This window comes from Tetrao urogallus (genome assembly GCF_951394365.1).
Source record: "Tetrao urogallus genome assembly, chromosome: 1".
Lineage (NCBI taxonomy): Eukaryota > Metazoa > Chordata > Aves > Galliformes > Phasianidae > Tetrao > Tetrao urogallus.
The window spans coordinates 192,999,121-193,018,958 of NC_136813.1; the positions used below are offsets into that span (position 1 = coordinate 192,999,121).

The window sequence follows — 19,838 nt, forward strand, 5'->3', positions numbered from 1 at the left end:
GGATGGGGGGGGGGGGGGGGGGAAACAAGGGGTGAGGGGTTCATGGGCAGGCTGAAGGGGCCACGTAGGTGCGGAAGCGCTCGTGTGCCCGCTCCCGTGTCAACAGCCGCAGCCGTACTGTGTCCACCGCCTCCTCCAGCCCTGGGTCCTGTGCCACCTCCACGGTGTAGTCATTGGCCTGGGGAGAGGAGCAGGGACCAGGGGGCTGCAGCAGGGACCGGGGGGCTGCAGCAGGGACCGGGGGGCTGCAGCAGGGACCCCTTTCCCCCTCCTCCTGTCCCCCCCCCCCAGGAGCTCCCTCCCACACTCACCAGCTGCAATGAGGCCAGCATGTAGCGGCACACCTCGAAGGGGGGCAGGCCGGCCACCAGGCTGGCAAAGGACTGCCACTCACCCAGGCTGCCAAAGCGAGCTGCCAGCCTGTCCCCATAGCTGTGGATGTCGAAGGCTGTGCGCTCCTCCTGCAGGACAGGAGGGTGAGTCTCTGCCTCCCCCTCCAGCCCCACTGCTGGTCCCCCCAAACTCCCTCAGCAGTGTACCTGCTCCTGCAGTGCCGGCCCCATCTTGTCCTCCCAAAGGCGGATGTGCTGGGAGAGCTCTGTCTCCTGTACGTACCTCTGGGAATTGGCAATGAACAGCTCCTGCAGGTGCAAAGGGGACACAGGGAGAATGAGGAAGAGGACAACGTGGGGATGAGGGACGCCTACGGCACCCACACTGTCCCCCTGCCCTGAGCTCAGGCACAGCACTTACCACGTTCTTCCTCACCAGCTCCTCATAGCTCAGCGCGTCCGCATCACAGGGAGCTGTGAGAGGGCAGTGTCACCAGGGTGGTGGGGGCAAAACTGTGTGCCTGGTCCTAGGCCACCAGGTGAGGACAGGGACGCATGTTCCCCATGGGTGGGACACAAAGCCAGAACCCAGCGGCTGCTTAGGACGCGCCGCAGTGGCTGAAGGACGGGGTACCCTCCTCACAGCTCCCCCAGGGGCTCACCCATAGCTTTCTCGACTAGATTCTCCACATCCTCCTCCTGGATGTCCTCGTGCTCCACAAAGTCATCTGCAGGAAGAGCAGACCGTGCTCAGGACCTCCCATGGCCCCCACAGCAGCTCAGCCCTTGGGGGCTCCAGCAGTACCTGCTGCTTCCCCATCCTCTTCGTTGCCCCGCTCCTCCTCCAGGGCATCCAGCTCTTCCTCCTCCTCTTCTTCATGCTCTGGTGGTAGTGACAAGGGTGGGCCCTGGGGAAAAGCAGCACTGAGCCCCTACCCAGCGTGGTTCCCACCATAACCCCAACCCTTCCTGCAGATGCTCACCATCCTGCTCTGCAGCTTCCTCTGTGCCGCCAGCCGCTCCTTCTGCTGCTTCCAGTACAGCACATCCAGATCTGCACAGACAACACAGGCAGAGATCAACTCCCACCTGCAGCCCCTTGAAAGGCTGTGGCTGCCTGGATTCCCCCCCATCCACCCCCCAGTGTGATTTTGGGGCTGCAGCCCTGCTTTAGCACCCGTTCTTCTCTCTGCATGTCACACCACTGCTGCGCCAACAAGCTGGGAGCTCCCCAGCCTCCCTGAACGTGGAAGAGGTTTTGCAGCATAAAAAGGGGCAAGGCTCTACGTAAGCAACGTTTAGAGGCTGCTTTTCAAGTGAGGAACGGCTGCAGGACTGGAAGTCACAGATTTCTGTGTTGTGAACATTAAACACAACAAATCCTCATCCGTCTTAAGTTGTCAAACTGCTCATTCCTCCTATGTCCTTTGCTTCAGCCCTCACACAGCCTCGCCGCAGCAACCTGAGCTTTGCAGCCTGCAGGGTGCCCCTTCTGCAAGGTATTTCAGCTCTCAGTCACCCCAGTAAGGATTACTGCAAACCTGACCCCACAAGGGCTTCACAGCACAACTGCTGCACCTGGAGCCCTGCGCATCACTGCAGCCTGCACCCCAACTCACCAGCAAACGTCGGTCCTTTCCTCCTGGTTTTCCTGCAGTCTGCACTGTTGTTATCTGAGAAGAACAGGATTGCAGTTAGAAACCCCTACAGGTGCAATCCAGCAAAGAGAACAGAGAGCATCCAGGTAAAGTCCAGCCACAACACTCACAGGTGGCAGAAAACCATTTCAAGAAGTCCTGAAGCTTTCTTGATCCCTTCCTTTTCCTCTTGCTACCAACCACGTCATCCACGCCATGTGGCACCAGGAAGGGCTTCCCTGCGGGGCAGAAGGAGATGATCTGCAGGGAGAATCCCATTCCACCCTTTGGAGGTGAGCAGCCCCAAGGCAGGGGAGCAGACGCTCTTCCACAGCCCCACCTCAAATACCTTTCCTGAAGGGTTTGTCCTCAGAGTCACCAAAGGGGTCAAGGCTTTGCCAGGGATCCAGCATCTCCTGGTGGAAGAAGCGAGTGTGTCTGAGCACTGGCAGAGCACCGTGGGGCACGCTGCTGCTGTGTGGCTCTGCAAACCCTTCCGTGGGTATTGGTGCAGCACTTCCCACAGCATGCAGGCTTCAAAAGGACAAGAGGTGAAGGCCTTGCGTTGCATCAGGGGAGAGTCAGGGTGGGTATCAGGGGAAAAAAAAAAGAAATCCTTCTCCAAAGGAGTGGCCAGGCTGCTCAGGGCAGTGGAAGAATCCCCACTTCTGGAGGTGCTCAAGAGACATGAAGATGCAGCACTTGGGGGCATGGTTTAGAGTGCATCGTGACGATGGGTTGACAGTTGGATTTCTCTTTCTTTGAGGTCTTTTCCCAGCTCCATGATTCTAGGATTTGCTTTTCTCTGTGTCGTTCCCCCCCCCCCCCCCCTTACCTTGATGTGGGGCTGAAGGTCCTCAGCAGGGGCTCGCTGCCGCAGCACGTAACCCTTCACCTGGGGCACACTCTGGCAGACACAGAAGAAGGAACATCAGGCAGCGAGCCACAGGGCAGCCAGGCTCCAGGGCCTTACCGAGCCCTGCCTGCCCTACCCGCTGTGGCTCAATGCGTTCATTGGCAGCTGGAGTCACTTCCATGTTGTCCTCAGGGTCTGCAGGCAAGTCATCCCCACCATCGTGGTCATCATCTGGTCCTGCAGCACCTGGCGGGGCGAGCAAACGGTCAGCAGCCACGAGATCATCAAGGATCTCCCTTTTCTTGCTCCACCCGACGAGGATTTTCCCTCAGGAAGGGGCTTTACTTCGCAAACCATGGCAAACAAACAGGTCAGGGGACAGAGCAGGAGCACCCCACTCTGCCTGAAGGCAGGACAGCCCAGCCCAGCAGGATGGAGGGACAGAGCCCACCGATCCTGCACGTCTCACCTCCATCATCTGAGAAGTTCAGTGCCTGGACAGGCATCGCTCCGGTGCTCACACGTAGGGATTCCCTCCCACCGACCACAGAGGACGGTGCTCCTGTCAAGGGACAGAAGTGTGGTCACTGCGCTCTGCCCACAGGGCTTCAGATGCCAGCACAGAGCAGCTGTGGTGCTGCTCCTTCCTACCGAGGCCGATGGCCCATCCAGCACAGCCCAGGGCACAAACCCCATTCAAGGGGTCAGCAATCTTTGGCTTAAGGCAGGGAGGCAGAGGAAAGGCAGTGCAGCATCTCCCGTGCCCAAGGAGCTGGGCTGTTCTCATTGCTTTTGCTCACATCCTCTCTCGAGGCAGAAGGGAAGCCACCCCAGCAGTGCCTCCCTGCTCTGTGCAGCCCACAGCCCCACTCCTCAAGATGAGGAGTCCAGGTCCTCACCCCAGCACTGTACCTACTGCCCCGGCGGCGTTGTTCTCTTCACGGTGCCGATCCTGCAGACACATTGGGGAGAGCCCTGCCAGCTCCAGCATGAAGGCTCCACTGGTGTGAGGGGTGCACGTGTTCATCCTGAAATCCTTCCTGCTGGCCAGGATCTCCCCCTTCCGGCTGCAGACATGGGGGCCGTCAGGTCTCCGTGGTCCCCCAGGACACAGAGGGAGCAAATCCAAGGCATCCCCAGGCCAACAGGAATGCAGACTGTCCCCACTTGCCATTCTCTGGCTTCCCTGGCCATGCAAAGCCCTGCCTGCCCACCCCAGAGCAGCCCCTGCCTCGCCACTCCCTCTGTCCTGCATCAGGACCCAGCCCCACATCTCAGTGCACTTGGGGTTACTCTTCCTTCCTCCCTGCCTGCCAGGGGAAAAGGAATAACCTTTCTGCCATGGAATGGGGAGAGTCAGACTGTGCTGTGAAGCAAGGTGGGGGCCAGCTGAAGGCTGGGGGACTTTCACCTGAACAGAGGGTTGTTTGTCTTCTCAGCCTCTTCTGGGGGAACCAAAGACATTGGAGTCAAGGGAACAACGTTCACAGCCTGCAAGAGAGCAGGAGTCAAAGAGCTCTGCTGGGCAGGCAGCAGGGATTCAATGAGGAGAGCCTGATATGAGGGAGGAGAGACCAGAAGGACAACAGCAGCTTCCCTTACACTGGGCTGATGGTCCATTTTCAAGTCCACGCTGGCCTGGCTGGTGTTGCTGATGTCATCCAGGGAAAGGAACTGCAGAGAGAGGACCACAGCAGTGACCAACAGGGCTACTTTCATTGTGCCATTGTATCCCTTGGGGACCTCGTGGCCCTGATGGAGCAGAGAGGACACGGGGCAACCCTGTGGCTGGGAGAACAGCTGTGGCTTTTGAGGTTCTGGGCTGTTCTGGACAGCACTTACAGGAGGAATCACAGAAACATTGGAAAGGACCTGTGGAGATCCCCTCAGCCATCTCTTCCCCAGGTGCACAGCCCCAGGGCTCTCAGCCTGTCCCTATCAGGAGGTGCTGCAGGACCCCACCATCTCCACAGCACTCCACTGGGCTCTCTTCAGCAGTTTCCAGCCTGCCTGGAACTGGGGAGCCCTGCAGTGGCAGAGCAGAGGGGATGAGCACCCTCCCCTCTGAGCCACCAGGGCACACTGCTGGCTCATGGTCAGGCCGTTGGCTACCAGGACCACAAGGTCCTTCTAAGCAGAGCTCCCTTCCAGCTGTTCAGCCCCAACTCGGGTCCCGATGCTGTGGTTCTTCCTCCCCAGGCATAGCCTTTGGTGAACCTCATCAGGCTCCTCTCTGCCCAACTGTCAGCCCACCCAGGTCAAAGGAAGGCTGAAGCTCAGGGTAGAGATCTCTAAATGGAGCAGAGGGAATAAACTCCCCCAGCAGGGCTGCGAGGCAGCAGGTCCTGTCCTGTGGAGGCCAGCACAGAAATTTCACAACAGGAACCTCTCCAAGTGCTCCTGCCTTGCCTGGGTGCAGGAACAGGCAGCTGCAGGGCTGAACACCCTCTGCAGCAGCACAACACACACAGAGCACACCTGCAGCAGCAGCAGCACACCCACCACCGCCTCCTCACCTCTTCCTTCTCCATCCCAAAGGTTGCATCTGCATCCTTGCCATCTGGTCCCACGGAGCAGGGCTGCTTTTCCCTCCTGCATCAAGGAGCAAAGGCACGGTCAGAGGTCCAGCCAAAGGCAAAGCAGTGGCAGTTTTCCTCCAGCTGCACTGCACGCAGCAAGCAAGGAGTTTCCAGCATCACCCTGAAGCAGAAGCACCCCGAGCACCACAGGCAGGAGAGTGAAGAGCACAGCGTGGCTGTCAGCACCATCAGCCAGCTGTGAACAGCATCAGCTCGTGCCCAAGGAGCTGCCATGGGTGCTCCTGGTGCTCCTCTGCTGCTTCCCAGGAAAGAAAGAAAAGGGAGCTGTGAGAAAGAAGGGGATGGACTCTTCAGCAGTGTCTGTGTAATAGGACAAGGGGAGATTCTTGCCAGCTAAGAGGGATCGGAGCAAGGTTTTGGGCTGAGGGAAGGTTGCTCACACAGCTGGTGCTGCCCCATCCCTGCACGCAGCTCAGGGCTCTGGGCACTGATGGAGCTATGGGGCTCCCTGCTCATGCAGGCAGTGGGACCAGGAGGCCTTTAAAGATCCCATCCAGCCCAAACCATTATATGGTTCTTCTCAAAAAAACAGAACAAAACACCCATCTCGTTACAGAAAACCTGTTTGCAGGCAGACAGAACTGCCTGTTGTAAGCTGATCCCTCCTAAGTGGGAACCACGGTCTGAACTTGAGCCAGGCTGGCAGCAGACAAGTTATGAAAGACAGTTGGGAAACAGTGACAGCAAAAGCAGTGCCCTAATCTCAGCAGCAGTGGAGAAATAAATCACAAGTTGCTTTGCCATGTAGGCCAGGCTGTTGCACACTGGATTGTGCAGGATGCTGGGCTCTGCCCTCTCCTTGCACAACAGCAGAGTGTTGTAAGAAAACCACAGCACAAAGCCACTGGAAGAGCTCTGGGGGAAGAGCTTGGCCAAGCCCTCCAAACTGAAATAAGCCCTGCTGGGGCCTTCTGCAGAACTGCAGGGGTTGGAAGGAAGCTCTGCAGGTCACCCAGTCCAGCTTCAGCACACAGAGCATCCCAGCTGCTTTGGATCTCTGCACAGGAGACTCCCCCACCTCCCTGGGCAGCTGTGCCAGAGCTCTGCCACTCTCACAGCACAGAGCTCTTCCTCACACTCACACACAACTCCCTGGGCTCCAGTCTGTGCCTGCTGCCCCTTGTCCTGGTGCTGGGCACCACCAAACACAGCCCAGCCCCTTCCTCCTCACCTCCAAGCCTTCAGATATCCACCAGCTCTGCTCAGACCCCCTCAGCCTTCTCTCTTCCATGTGTACGGCCCCAGGGCTCTCATCCTCTCCTCATCAGAAAGGTGCTCCAGGCCCCTAATAATTTTTGTGTCCTCTCACCCCATCCCACAGAAACCCAAAGGTTCAGAGAACTTTTTACTGGTCCTGAGACCAGCTCTGCAATAGGAAGGTCGGTTGATGAAGCAAATGACTGCCCTCAGGGAAGAGAATTCAGCAGGGTGCTGCAATGGGGGAGGGGACAAGCAGGCGAGAAGCACATGGCCACGTTCTTTGCAACTACAGTGAAATCATGCAGGCAGATCCTGGCCCCTTCACAGGTGGCCTGTCCAGAGGATGGAGGGCATTACTCACTTCTTGTTGGAGATGGAGTCGAGTGCCTGGTAGACCAGTGAGTACAGGTACTCCACCTGCAAAATAGGAGCCAGACTTGGAGACAGAGAAAGCAACTCCCAGAAAAACCCTTCCAGCTGATGGCCACAGCCCTCCTCTTATCCTCAGAGAACCAGAGCTCAGTTTGTCCATAACCCACTTTATTCTTTTCCCAGTTCAAGCCATTTGGAGTGCAAGTTTGGGAAAGGAGAGGGTTACTGTTGGTTAGTTTTCTCTTTTTTCCCCCCTATATTCCACCCTCTAGAGAGAAGTTGAGCAGCAAATTCTTGTTTTCTTTCCAAGATTTTCTGGTTTGCCAATGCCAGCACACATAAAGGGGCAGGATTCAGAAATTATATCCATTGGTTTTTATTACAACCAAGCCTTTCAAACTCCAGGACAGCTCTCCAGGCAGCTCCTGCACAAACCTCAGCCCCAGGACTACGATGTGGCAGTGCCTTCAGTGCTCACCTTCTTGCTGTAGATGCAGGCAGAGCCCTGGATTAACAGAGCTGCCTCTATGAAGTTCATGGTTGTTTTGCCACCATCAAAGGAAATACAGATTTGGTCCAGCTGTAAAATACAGAAGAAAAAGGGAAAATGAAGCGCTGATTCCCAGAATTGATTTGAGAGCAGCACAACAAAAGGGTAAAATCCAGATATTAGCAGCACACCTAACGTGACGTTCAGGGCAACAAAACTGCTAAGTGAATGCAGAGAGGGAAAGCATCCTGTTCACAGCACCCCAGAGCCGTGGGGGCTGGAAGGGACCTGTGCAGCTCCCTTATTTCAGCCCTCACTCAGCTGTTCCCTGCAGCAGCTGCACAACCCAGCAGGTTTGGATCTCTGCACAGAAGGAGACTCCCCCACCTCTCTGGGCTGCTGTGCCAGGGCTCTGCCACCCTCACAGCACACAGCTCTTCCTCACACTCACACACAACTCCCTGGGCTCCAGTCTGTGCCCGCTGCCCCTTGTCCTGGTGCTGGGCACCACCAAACACAGCCCAGCCCCTTCCTCCTGACCACAGCCCAAGGAGCTTCTCCACAGCCACACTGCAAGAAGCAACATCCTCAGCACCCCCTAAAAGCAGTGAACACTCAGAAGGAACAGATGCGAGAGACTGCTGGATTTCACAACCACACACATCAGCTAACCAGGCAGCTGTGCACAGACAGACAGGACAGGCAGGAACTGCGCTGGGGCGTGAGCAGCAACCACAGGCAGCGACAAAAACTCTCTTGGTGCCCATAGCATTACAGAACCCTCACCTCCTCCAGGTACTCCCCGAGCTGTGCAGCCACGTCCACCTCCCAGTTCTTGGTGAGGTCACGGATGGGCTGCAGAAGGTGTGCGAAGCGTGACTCCACATCCTCCATGGCAGCAGCTGCAGGTTGGGCGGTGTTGGATATCATCCACTGACCGCTGTGCTCCCCCCACACCCCAGGTCTCTCAGGATGATGTCTGCCAGCAGTTGCCTGTTATAGTGTTACAGAATCATTGAAGTTGGAGAAGAGCTCCAAGATCCCCAACCCGCATCACTAAGTCCTAAGAAAGACAGGGAGCTGTTGAAGAGGGTCCAGAGGAGGCCACAAAGATGATCAGAGGGATGCAGCACCTCCCCTACAAAGACAAGCTGAGGGAGCTGGGCTCATTCAGCCTGGAGAAGAGAAGGCTGTGGGGTGACCTCAGTGCAGCCTGCAGGACCTGAAGGGAGCCTATAAAGAGGACTTGGGAGTCAACTCTTGGAAAGGGGAGATAACAGCAGGACCAAGGGGAAATGGTTTGGAGTTGAGGGAAAGAAGATGGAGGTTGGATGTCAGGGGGAAGTTCTTTGCTATGGGAGTGGTGAGGTGCTGGAACAGCTGCCCAGAGAGGCCATGGACGCCCCGTCCATCCCTGGAGGTGTTGGAGGCCAGGCTGGATGGGGCCCTGGCAGCCTGGCTTGGTATTAAATGTGGAGGTTGGTGGCCCTGTATGAGGCAGGGCGGTTGGAGCTTCACGATCCTTGAGGTCCCTTCCAACCCAAACCATTCTGTGATTCTACCCCCAAGTTTAACACCTCCACGTTCCTAAAGGTAAAAAAGCGTTCAAAAAGCAGCAGAAGCCTTCAGCTTCAGGAGAATAAAGGCTTTGAGTCAACACACCCCACCAAAACCAAAGTAACCCTACGCGGGCACCGAGAGCCACAGAAGGATTTGGGTTGGGAGGGAGCTCCACAGAACCACAAAGCGGCTCAGGCCCTGGGATCGGGGTTCGCTATGACTGCAGCCTCACACTCCCGCGAAGGCCACGCAAACACTCACCCACAGGAACGCGCCGGTTGGGGCGGAATAAAGCGCAGCGCTCCTTCAGCCCCGCCCGCTAGCCGGTCCTCTCCGCGCCGCCATTTTGTGTTTCCCGCCCAAACGCGACGTCACGTGACGTCACACGTGACGCGACGCGACGTGGCCCGTGCGTGCGTGCGTGCGTGCTGACGTCACGGGAGGCGCGAGCGCGGGGACGTGTCGGTGCCGCCGGGCCCGCCATGGGGGAGCCGCCGCGGCGGCCGCGGGAGCTGTTCCTGGCAGGGTTGGCTGCGGCCTATCTCGCCGCCTTCGTTTCGCTCTACCTTCAGATCCCCGGTAAGCGGCCCGGCAGCTGCCTCCGGGGCGTGAGCCGAGGGATTCTCCTTCCCCGTTATGCGGACCGGGGCGGGGAGCGGGCTCTAAGGGTTCCTTGTGGGGGGCAGCAGCCGGGATTCCTCAGGGGGCTGAGGGGGGGGAGGTGGGAGGGGATGGGGAGGCTGCTTAAGAGATATGGAGGGGATCCCTGCTTGGGGGGCTGAGGGACTGGGGGTTGAGGGACCTGGCGTTCCCCTTTCTTGAGGGTCTTGGGTCTCAGCTCTCAGAGGTCCCTTCTGAGGAAGGGGAGTCTCAGGGGGGTCCCTTCTTAGGAGGGGGGTCCCGAAGGGGTCCCTTCTTGAGGTCTGAAGGGGAGACTGTTCTTGGTAGGCATGGTGTCCCCCTCGGGGATGTGCTGAAGGCTGGTGGCAGAGGGAGAGCTGAGGTCCCCAGGGGGCTGTGGGCTTGGGATCGGCGTCATGAGGGATTGGGAGTAGCTGATCAACAAGCTGAGGTTCCCTGAAGGGCTTATATAGACAGCAGGGAGCAGAGATGGAGTCTTAGAGCTGTGGAAGGGTCCTGGGCCCTTCAGCTTCATTCCATGGGGAGCTGCTCCCTGAACCGCACCTTCCTTCCATCCCTTAGGGCTGTATGGACGTGATGGGATCCTGCCAGCTCGCCGGGTGCTGCGTCTGAGCGGGAAGGGGCTGTGGGAACAGCTGCGTGATGTCCCCACGCTGCTGTGGCTCGGCCCACACCTGGGGCTGGACACGGAGCAGGGCATGGAGCTGCTGTGCCTGCTGGGTGCCGTCGCCTCGATGGGTGCCTTGCTCTGCGCCCCGCTGCGTGACTGCCTGCTGTTTGCTGTGCTGCGGGTGTTCTACCTCTCACTCTACCAGGTATGGGTGCACGTGAGGGAGGCACAGGGACTGAGCTCTGTGCCCACTGCTTGTGGTTTTGGTTGAAGGAGCTGGCATGAGTCAGAGCAGTTGCAGCACAAAGGGTTTCCTCTTTCATTGTGTGCGCCCTCAGTCACGGCTGTGTTGTGGGCAGCATCAACAGAAGGGGGGTTGGGAGGCAGTGAAACGGGGTGGGGATTATCCTGCTCTGCTCTGCCAGTCTGACGTACTGCATTCAGGCCAGGGCCCCCAGCACAGAGGTGTGGGGCTGTGGGAGTGGGGCCTGAAGAGGGCATGGGGATGGTTGGGGGTTGCAGCAGCTGTGTGTAGGAAAAGGCTGAGGAGAGGGGGTGTGCAGCCTGGAAAAAGATGGCTGTGAGGAGACCTCACTGCAGCCTTAGTGCCTAGAGGGACTGATGCACAGGAGGAGAGTGGCTGTGTACGTGAGCTGAGAGAGACAGAGCAAGAGGGAATGGCTTTCAACTGAAAGAAAAGAGGCTGAGGTCAGATGCTGGAGGAAATCCTCCACCCAGAGGCGATGCAGCCATGGCGCTGCTGCCCAGAGCTGTGGGTGCCCCATCCCTGGGGTTGTCCAGGCTACGGATGGGGCCCTGGACAGCCTGAGATGGGGGGCACCCAGCCTACAGCAGCCAGTTGGAACCAGATAGCCTTTAAGATCCATTCCAACGTAACCTGTTGCGTGATTCCCTTTGAAACCGGGGAATTGGAGAGGAAGCTGCCAGTGTGGGAACTGCTCCTGCTGTGCAGCTGTCTGCATTGTGCTGAGCAGGAGGGGAAGTGGCACAGGGGGCTGCACGGGGCTGGGACTCCCTGCTGTCCGGAGCTGCCTCCTCCCAGCCCCTGCGTGCCAGGCCCTCGTCCTTCCCTTTTAAGGTGATGCTGGAGAGAAATCCATCTTCCTCCTCCCCTCCTTGCTGCTTGCAAGCAGGGCTGTTGAGCCAGGGCTGTTGTGCCGCTGCTCGCCGGCCACGTGGCTGAGCCTGGAGCTCTGGAGCCACTCCTGGGCTGCGGTTCCTGGCAGCGCAGTCTTGCCAGCACATCTGGCCTCGGAGCATCCTCCTCCTCCTTCCTTCCTCCTCCATCCCGTGCCCTGGGCAGCGCTGCCTCACCGGCTGGCTTTGACTCACAGCCATTCTTGGGTTTGGCACAGCACTGGCAAAGCACTCAGGGGGAGGCTCTCTGTGGGCTGGGAGACAGGAAGGGAAACCCCCTGCAGCACGGGGCCTCCCTCCCACTGACTGCTGGCTCTCCCTGCAGGTAGGACAGGTCTTCCTCTACTTCCAGTGGTAAGTCAGCCGTCCTGCACCCCCTCTGCCCTGCTTGGGGACTCTGTGCCCCTGCCACCTACTCCCTTAGGGGCTCCGTCTCCCTGTTGTCACCTCGGAGACCCAGCCTGTGCTCCCAGAGTGACAGCAAGGGTTGTGACATTCCCCCAGGGACAGCCTCCTGCTGGAAGCAGGCTTCCTGGCCGTGCTCGTGGCCCCTCTGCGCCTGCTCAAGTGGCGTTCCACAGCCTGGCGTCCACATGACAGCGTCACCTTCTGGTTGGTGCGCTGGCTGCTCTTCCGCCTCATGTTTGCCTCTGGCGTGGTAAAGCTGACCAGCCGCTGCCCCACCTGGTGGGGGCTCACAGGTGAGCATGCAGCACCTTGGTGCAGCTTCCAGCCTCGGGCCGTGCCCTGAAGCAGCCGTGGGGCTCTTTGCAGCTCTCCCTTGTGAACAACCCCCTTCCCCCCCAACTCCCCGACCCTCTGCTGTCCTCCCAGCTCTCACCTATCACTACGAGACGCAGTGCATCCCCACGCCAGCTGCCTGGTATGCCCACCAGCTGCCCGTGTGGTTCCAGAAGTTCAGCGTGGTGGCCACCTATGTCATTGAGATCGCCGTCCCTCTGCTCTTCTTCATGCCCATCCGTCGCCTGCGGCTCTTCGCCTTCTACTGCCAGGTATGTGGGGATGCTGTGTGGCCTTCAGCGGGGTGCCCCTCAGGCTCTGTGGATGCCCCCAACTCCATCTGTGCTCGTGCCCAGGTCCTGCTGCAGATCCTTATCATCCTCACGGGCAACTACAACTTCTTCAACGCTCTCACCATTGTCCTGGCCTTCTCCCTGCTGGATGAGGAGCACGTGGGGCGCTGGATGGGGCGTGGCAAGAGGAAGCATGGCAGCTGTGAGTCCCTGGGCTCGTGCACTGTTTGGGGGCTGCAGTCCCCTCTGCAGTGTTTGGGACGGGGAGGGGATAGGCCACCATCACTGTCTGACCCTGGAAGATGTTGCTCTGGTGCCGTGGGCTCTGAGCTCTGCCTTTCCTGCACGTGAGCACTCAGTCCTGGGTCCAACTGCGTGCCACGGGTTGGTCTTGCCAAGCCCTGTGCTCACCAATGCTGAGCTGCACCCCTCCTCCAGCAGCCTGGCCCCCTACTTTCCTCTCCTTCCTCTCCACCATGCTGGAACTGGTCACCTACGCCTCGCTGCTCTACTGGAGCGTCCACTACTTCAGCCTGGAGATCGACTGGGAGAAGAAGCTGCTGGAATCCAAAGTGGGTACGTCACGGCTGCACTGGGGTGGCCGTCCCCACGGCCCTGCTGCCCCCGTGGGCACTGCAGCTGGCCCTGACTGCTGTCCCCCATTGCAGCCTTCACCTACCACGAGTTCACGCAGTGGCTACGAGCGGTGACGCTGCCCCTGGTGGGGCTGGGCTTCCTCTCACTCTCCTGGGAAATCCTCTCTGCTCTGTACCGGTGAGTGGGGTGAGGGCTGTGCCGGGCTTTGGTGAGCAGGTAGTGCAGGATCTGGCTCACACTGTGGGCATGGGGTGAGGGTGGCACAGAGGGGGGTTTGGGTTTTTTTTGCTGTGCTCGAGCAGGGCACAACCAGCGTGGCTGGAGCTGCTCCCAGCCCCCATCCTCTCCACAAACCGGAAAGGCAAGGGCTAACCTGGATCTCCATCCCCACAGCGTGACCCCAGGCAGATGCAGCCTGTGGGGCCACACAGCTCTGATTTCTCACTGCACTTTCATCCCCTTGCAGGTGTGCCTGCGTCCGTGGCTTCTTCTGGAAGCTGTGGGCCACACTGCAGTGGGCCATCTTCGCCACAGCTACCATGGGGATGTTTGCCATCAGCTTGGTGAGCACATGGGGGGTGTGTGGCCAGGCTGTGGGGCACAACGCTGTGATCTTTGTCCCCTTGACTGGGGCTGGGGGAGTTTGCTGTTGGGCAGCAGTGCTCTGGGGATGGAGCACGCCAGCTCTCCCACATCATATGCATTTCTTTGAGGGTGGGAGGCTCAGCCCAGCCCCCTCAGCCTCTGTTTCTTCTCCTTTGGGGGGTGGGAGGGTGACGTGGCTACCTTCTCTGCCACTCCCCAGGTGCCCTTCACTTACATTGACTACGAATCCAATGGCAAGCTGTGGCCTGGCATCCACCAAATGTTCAGTGCAGTCGAGCGCTTCCAGGTGGTGAATTCCTACGGGCTCTTCCGCAGGATGACGGGCGTCGGGGGGCGGCCTGAGGTGGTGCTGGAGGGCAGCTATGACAAGCAGAGCTGGACGGTGAGTGCCCACCTCATTGCTGGGGGAACGGAGGGGTGGGGGGGAACGGAGGGGTGGGGGGGAACGGAGGGAGGGGTGGAACGGAGGGGTGGGGGGGAACGGAGGGGTGGGGGGGAACAGAGGGATGGGAGGTGGCTGGAGGTCGCTCCAAGCATCATCTCTGCCCTGTGGTTTCCATCTTGCTGAGACACCCGGATGTCCCTGCGTGGTGTGGGGCTTTGTTCTGTCGTCCTGGGGGTGAGGGGAAGGGAGCTGTGCCCTCCAGAACAGCAGGCTAGCGGGGTGTCTAAGCTCAGAGCTCCGTATCTGCTCTCCAACTCTCTCTGCCCTGCCTGCAGGAGATCGAGTTCATGTACAAACCTGGGAATGTCAGTGCAGCTCCCGCCGTGGTGGCTCCCCACCAGCCTCGCCTCGACTGGCAGATGTGGTTTGCAGCCCTGGCGCACCACAGCAGCAGCCCCTGGTTTGCCAGCTTCGTCCACCGCCTGCTGCAGGGCAAGGAGGACGGTGAGCAGGACGGGGCTGCGGGCGGCCCCGTGGGATGGGGGCAGCCCCTCCTTGACATTGTACCCACTCCATTTCCCCTGCAGTGATCCGCCTGGTGCAGGTCGATGAGGATAAATACCCCTTCAGCGCTCAGCCGCCCGTCTACCTCCGCGCCCAGCTCTACAAGTACTGGTTCACCCACAGCGCCGAGAGCGGGTGAGCAGGGAGGGGAAGGCAGAGGGAGCTCTGAGGATGGTTCCAGCAGCTCCGGGTTGGGGTGTGGGGTTCCTATCCTCATCCCTGATGCCTTGTCCTGCAGGGTGGGAGCTGCACGGTGGTGGCGGCGGCAGCACGTCCAGGAATTCTTCCCCACTGTCTCACTGGGAGACCCAACGCTGGATGGTCTGCTTGCCCAGCACGGGCTGAAGGTAGGATCCGCTCCCCACACCGCACCAAGCCCCATGAGATCCAACTCGCAGCTCACCCCCCAACTCCTTGTCCCCCCCACTTCAGGACAAGCTGCCCCTGAGGCGCCCCGTGGATGCGTTCCTGCCCTGGCTCTTGAGCTCCGTGCGCCGGCTCAGCCGTCCCTTCTCCCCCCACGTCGTGCTGTGGTCCCTCTACCTGGTGGCTGCCACTGCCTGCCTGCTGCGTGCCATGGCCCGCCGGCCCCGGGGGGGCGCACCCCCCACCCGCCACAAAGCATCCAAACAGCAGCGGGGGGATCAGGGGGAGAAGAACGGGCAGCTGCGCAGGAAGGAGGGCAGGGAGGCGGAGGAGAAGGGTGAGGGCCGAACCCGGGGGACGGCTGATGGTGAAGGCCCCCGTGGCACCAAGAGGAGGAAGTAGAGGTGCTGGGTGCCCCGTATTCCACGCACGCTTCCCCCTCTGGATCCCCACCTCCTGCTCCCCCCCCCCCCCAGCTCCATCCCTGTGGGGGGGGGGGGTCCTCGCTGGGGCTGGCGTGCCGCTTTCCTGCGGTGCCTTCATGCACAGCTGGGTCAGTGCAGTGTGTGGCTGCTTCCTTGCCCCCATCCCCCAGCTGGGGCTGCCCCTGTGCCCCCCCCCAGTTGGCTAGGCTGTGGGGTGGGGGCTGTGCTAAGTCTCAGCTGCCTTGTGCTGGGGTTTGGGGGGAGGGGGGGGGGGGTGTTGGGGGGTTGTTCTGTGCCCCACATCGCGTTTTTCCCCCTCCTCAGCTCAGTGGGTGGCACAGAGGTTTCCTATAATTTTCTAAATAAAGCCTTTGACATTCCAACCCGAGATCTCTCCTTTAGGCTTGGGGGATGGGATGGGATGGGATGGGATGGGATGGGATGGGATGGGATGGGATGGGGGGCAGCCCTCCCTCTGTGGGGCTGAGGGGGTGGGATTCCCCATCACACCCCCCCACAACCTGAACACAACCGAGGCGTTGTCTGCATGGCAGGTGGGTTTATTGACTGCACAGAGGTGAACACAGCGGGGGGAGTGCTAATTGCTGGGGGGGGGCTGTGGCTGGAGGGGGAAGGGGCTGTGGCTGGAGGTCCAGCTCACCAGCAGAGCTCCCCAGGGCAGTACTTATCAATCAGGGCCTGGTAGTACCCCTGCAGCTCCTTCACGTCGGGCAGCTCCTCCTGCTTGGTGTACAGATCGAACTTGCTGGGGGAGCACATTGGGGAGGGGGGGAGAGGGGGGTCAGAGGTGGTGGGAGGGGGGTGAGGAGCACCTTCTCCCCCCTCCCCACCATGAGCATCACCACACACTTGAGCTCCTTGACCCAGGGCAGCATGCGCAGGTCCTCCTCGTTGCACAGGTGCTTGTAGTCCCCGTGTGCATGCCAGGGGTAGAAGGAATGGAAGCGGATCATGTAGAAGGCCTGGAAGGAGGGGGGAGAAGAAGGGGGACAGGGTTGTGGTATTGGGGGGGGGGGGGGGAGGAATTGGGGAGCATTCAGCCCTTTGGGGTGACTGGCCCCCCCACATGACCCCAACCTTCCCCTACCTCCTTGGGCAGGGCAAAGTTGTTGAACTTCATCACTCTGTACATGTACTCTGTGGAGAAAGTGGATGTTTGGGGGGCTGGGCTGCTCCCCCGACCCCAATGCTCTGTGCATGGTGGGGGGGGAGGGGGCTATGGAGGTTAGCCCTCCCCCCCCCCCCCCCCCTTTTACAAAGGGTTCTGGGTCTCTGTGTGTCCCCCACGCTCACCATCGTGTCCCCAGGACATGAGCACATTCTCCAGGCCGCAGTGGGGCTGGTACATCCCACACTCGGTGCTGGGGGGCAGAGTTGAGGGGCAGAGAAGGGGGGGGGGGTCAGAGTCACACCATGGTACCCTTCCCCTCCGGGTTCCCCGTCTACAGAGGAGCTGCACTCACTTGTACCGGGGGTCCCTGGTGTCAGGGTTGTTGTGGAAGGTGGAATCGTGGAAGACCACCGACTTCTGCACCTTGCAGCCCACTGGGAAGGTATCCCCCACCACCGCCCACTGCAGGGGGTGACAAACATCCCCGGTGTCCCCTAAGGGGTCCCCAAGGAGGGGGTCCTGCAGTCCCCGACCCTCCTCACCCCCACCTCACCTGGGGCTCCCCGAACAGCACCAGGACTTTGCCCAGGTCGTGCAGCAGCCCCACGAGGTGGAACCAATCTGGGGGTAAGCAGGGGGTCATCAGCCCCCCCATCCGCAGCCTGAGGAGGGGGCTCAGGCAGCCAGACCCCCCCCTTTACCACCCCACCTTTGTCAGGGTGGGCACGCCGGATGCCCTCTGCGGTCTGATAGGCATGGAGGGAGTTGGGGAAATCCACATCCGGGTCGGATTCATCCACCAGTTGGTCCAGCAGCTCCAGGGCCTGCATGGCACTCATCCTGCGCAGCGAGCAGCCCCCGTACTCAGCACTCTGCAGAGGTGGGGATGGTGAGCACCGGCCCAGAGGGACCCCCACCATCTCCCCCCCCCCCCCCCAGTACCTCCCATGGGACACGAACCTTCCTGCGCACAAAGTCGACTGTCTGGTGGGTGTGCATCTGCAGGTACGTGTTGTAGACGCGGTCCAGCAGCTTCCCCTCCTGCAGCAATGGGTCAGGGCTGGGGGGTTCAGTCCCCCGTAGATCCACAGGACCCTCTCCAGCCCTGTGGACCCCCACCCAACTCCATAGGCCACCCCTCAGCCCTATGGACTTCCTCCAGCCCTATGAATTCCTCAGCCCTATGGATTCCCTCCAGCCCCCCACACCTCTCGGTCCTATGGGCCCTACCCTCACAGACCTTCCTCCCTCAGCCCTATGGATTTCCTCCAGACCCACAAACCCTCCAGCCCCACAAACCCTTCAACCCCACAACCCTGTAGATTCCCTCCAGCCCTATGGACTCCCTCCAGCCTTATGAACCCTTCAGTCCTATGGATTCTCTCTAGCCCCACAGGCCCCTCCCTAGCCCCATGGACCCCTTAGCCCTGTGAACCACCTTCCAGCCTTATGGACTCCCTCTGACCCCACAGACCTCTCAGCCCCATGGATCCCTCCTGCTCCGGAGACATTCTAGCCCTATGGATCCCTCAGTCCTATGGATTCCCTCCAGTCCCTCAGACCCCTCAGCCCTATGGGCTCTTCCTACCCCCACAGACCTCCCTCCAGCCTCATGAACCCCTCAGCCCTATGGATTCCCTCCAGCCCTATGGACTCCCTCCAGCCTCATGAACCCCTCAGCCCTATGGATTCCCTCCAGCCCCACAAACCCTTCAACCCCACAACCCTGTAGATTCCCTCCAGCCCTATGGACTCCCTCCAGCCTTATGAACCCTTCAGTCCTATGGATTCTCTCTAGCCCCACAGACCCCTCCCTAGCCCCATGGACCCCTTAGCCCTGTGAACCTCCTTCCAGCCTTATGGATTCCCTCTGGTCCCACAGACCTCTCAGCCCCATGGATCCCTCCTGCCCCGCAGACATTCTAGCCCTATGGACCCCCTTCTAGCCCCATGGATCCCTCAGCCCTATGGATTCCCTCCAGCCCCATGGATTCCCTCCAGCCCCATGGACCCCTCAGCCCTGTGGACTTCCCCCAGCCCTATGGATTCCCTCTAACCTCACAGATCCCCCCCCTCCCCACAGCCCCCTCAGCCCTATGGCCTCTCCCCAGCCCCACAGCCGCCCCTCACCGTGTAGTTGCGCAGCTCAGCCTTGTCCTTGCTGGCCTGTGGCTCATTAGGGTTGGGGTCCTGGTGGAAGGCTCCAGGTGAGCAGGGCCAACCCTTAACCCAACCATTGCCCCCATTCCTCCACCTCCCCAGAGCAGAGTGAGGGTTCAGAAATGTTGTGACCCCAAAAGAAAAACCCCCCACCTCCAACTGCACAACATTGAGCAACACTGCACGGTGTTGCATGGTCAGATCCATTGCTTTGGGAGTCAGATCCATGGGCCTGGGCCCCACTTTGAGGTGATGGCACTGAAACCCTGAGACCCCCCACCCCCTCCACAGAGGACATTACAGGGACTCTCCTGCCTCCCCCATGGCTGCTCTTTACCACTCCAAGTTATGGGGTGGGCTTCCTTAGGGGGAGGGTGGCTGCTGTCCTGCCCTCCATGAGCTACTCACCGCCTGCAGGACCTTCATTGCTGTCCAGGATGGGGGCACACATGCAGCTGCCAGGACCCCCCACCTTTATCCCCAGGCGCAGGGGCAATCAGTCACCAGTTAACCGCCCCCAGTTAATGTTTGAACCCATGGCCAAGGCACCCTGAGGTGCTGCGGTCACCGCATTGGGGAGTCCTGAGCTGCTCCCCACAACCTGGCCTGCCCCACAAATGCAGCCTGGAAGCGAGGAGCCCCCCCCAATCCACCCGTTGCTGAGGAACTTCATCTGTAGGTAGGACCCCTAGAGCTTTGGGAGGTGGTGGGGGGAGCTGAAGTCTGACCGCACTGCTCCTTGCTCGGGGCAAAGGGGCACAGGGTGGTGGGGACAAGTGGGACAAGCACCGAGCTGCAGATTGGGGTTAGGGGGGTCCCTGGTTCTGCTGCTGCCTTCTCCCTCCGCCCAAGGGCCCGGTGGCTTTTCCCAGCCTGTGGGAGGGGAGGTGGGGGTGTTGGTTGGGGCTGGGGGAGGGAGAAGGGGGATGTGGGGATCCTTCGCATCTCGCACCCCCTCCACATCCTTGGAGTGGGAAACGGTGCAGCCAACAGGGGGAGAACTGGGGGGGTGAGACACTGCACCCCGATGGGGGAGAGGGGCTGGGGGCACAGATGGACTTGGGGAGGGGGATGGGCAGCCAGGAGGACAAACAGACAGTAGGAAGGAAGGA

At 60.2% G+C, this 19,838-nt stretch overlaps 3 protein-coding genes across 4 annotated transcripts; 1 reads left to right on the forward strand and 2 right to left on the reverse strand.

The window, feature by feature from the left end:
* Window positions 1–40: 40 nt before the first annotated feature.
* NCAPH2 (non-SMC condensin II complex subunit H2) lies at window positions 41–8,387 on the reverse strand (the record flags this gene model as incomplete). Its single annotated transcript, XM_079533882.1, is given in 21 exon segments — window positions 41–202; window positions 204–212; window positions 273–461; window positions 540–641; window positions 754–806; window positions 995–1,060; window positions 1,138–1,264; window positions 1,268–1,386; window positions 1,952–2,005; window positions 2,101–2,208; window positions 2,319–2,385; window positions 2,805–2,876; window positions 2,962–3,071; window positions 3,295–3,387; window positions 3,738–3,892; window positions 4,237–4,316; window positions 4,428–4,499; window positions 5,342–5,417; window positions 6,987–7,042; window positions 7,476–7,577; window positions 8,274–8,387. Coding segments are annotated over 21 exon segments (1,980 nt in total). The 5' UTR covers window positions 8,382–8,387.
* Window positions 8,388–9,529: 1,142 nt separating this feature from the next.
* On the forward strand, window positions 9,530–15,411 carry LMF2 (lipase maturation factor 2; the record flags this gene model as incomplete). 2 transcript variants are annotated; one of them, XM_079545597.1, is made up of 14 exons in its annotated part: window positions 9,530–9,626; window positions 10,251–10,504; window positions 11,783–11,811; window positions 11,962–12,158; window positions 12,292–12,470; window positions 12,555–12,693; window positions 12,930–13,067; window positions 13,160–13,265; window positions 13,555–13,651; window positions 13,894–14,076; window positions 14,415–14,583; window positions 14,667–14,778; window positions 14,882–14,990; window positions 15,076–15,411. In XM_079545597.1, 14 exons carry the CDS (start codon window positions 9,530–9,532, stop codon window positions 15,409–15,411), a joined length of 2,145 nt encoding a protein of 714 aa, XP_079401723.1. The 2 variants fall into 2 exon arrangements, with proteins under 2 accessions (XP_079401723.1, XP_079401724.1); XM_079545598.1 differs by having other exon boundaries at window positions 12,933–13,067.
* Window positions 15,412–16,091: 680 nt separating this feature from the next.
* Window positions 16,092–19,152, reverse strand: MIOX (myo-inositol oxygenase; the record flags this gene model as incomplete). Its single annotated transcript, XM_079533594.1, has 10 exons — window positions 16,092–16,200; window positions 16,305–16,417; window positions 16,543–16,592; window positions 16,749–16,816; window positions 16,919–17,028; window positions 17,120–17,187; window positions 17,276–17,438; window positions 17,527–17,607; window positions 18,697–18,756; window positions 19,135–19,152. 10 exons carry the CDS (start codon window positions 19,150–19,152, stop codon window positions 16,092–16,094), a joined length of 840 nt encoding a protein of 279 aa, XP_079389720.1.
* Between the last annotated feature and the right edge of the window lie 686 nt (window positions 19,153–19,838).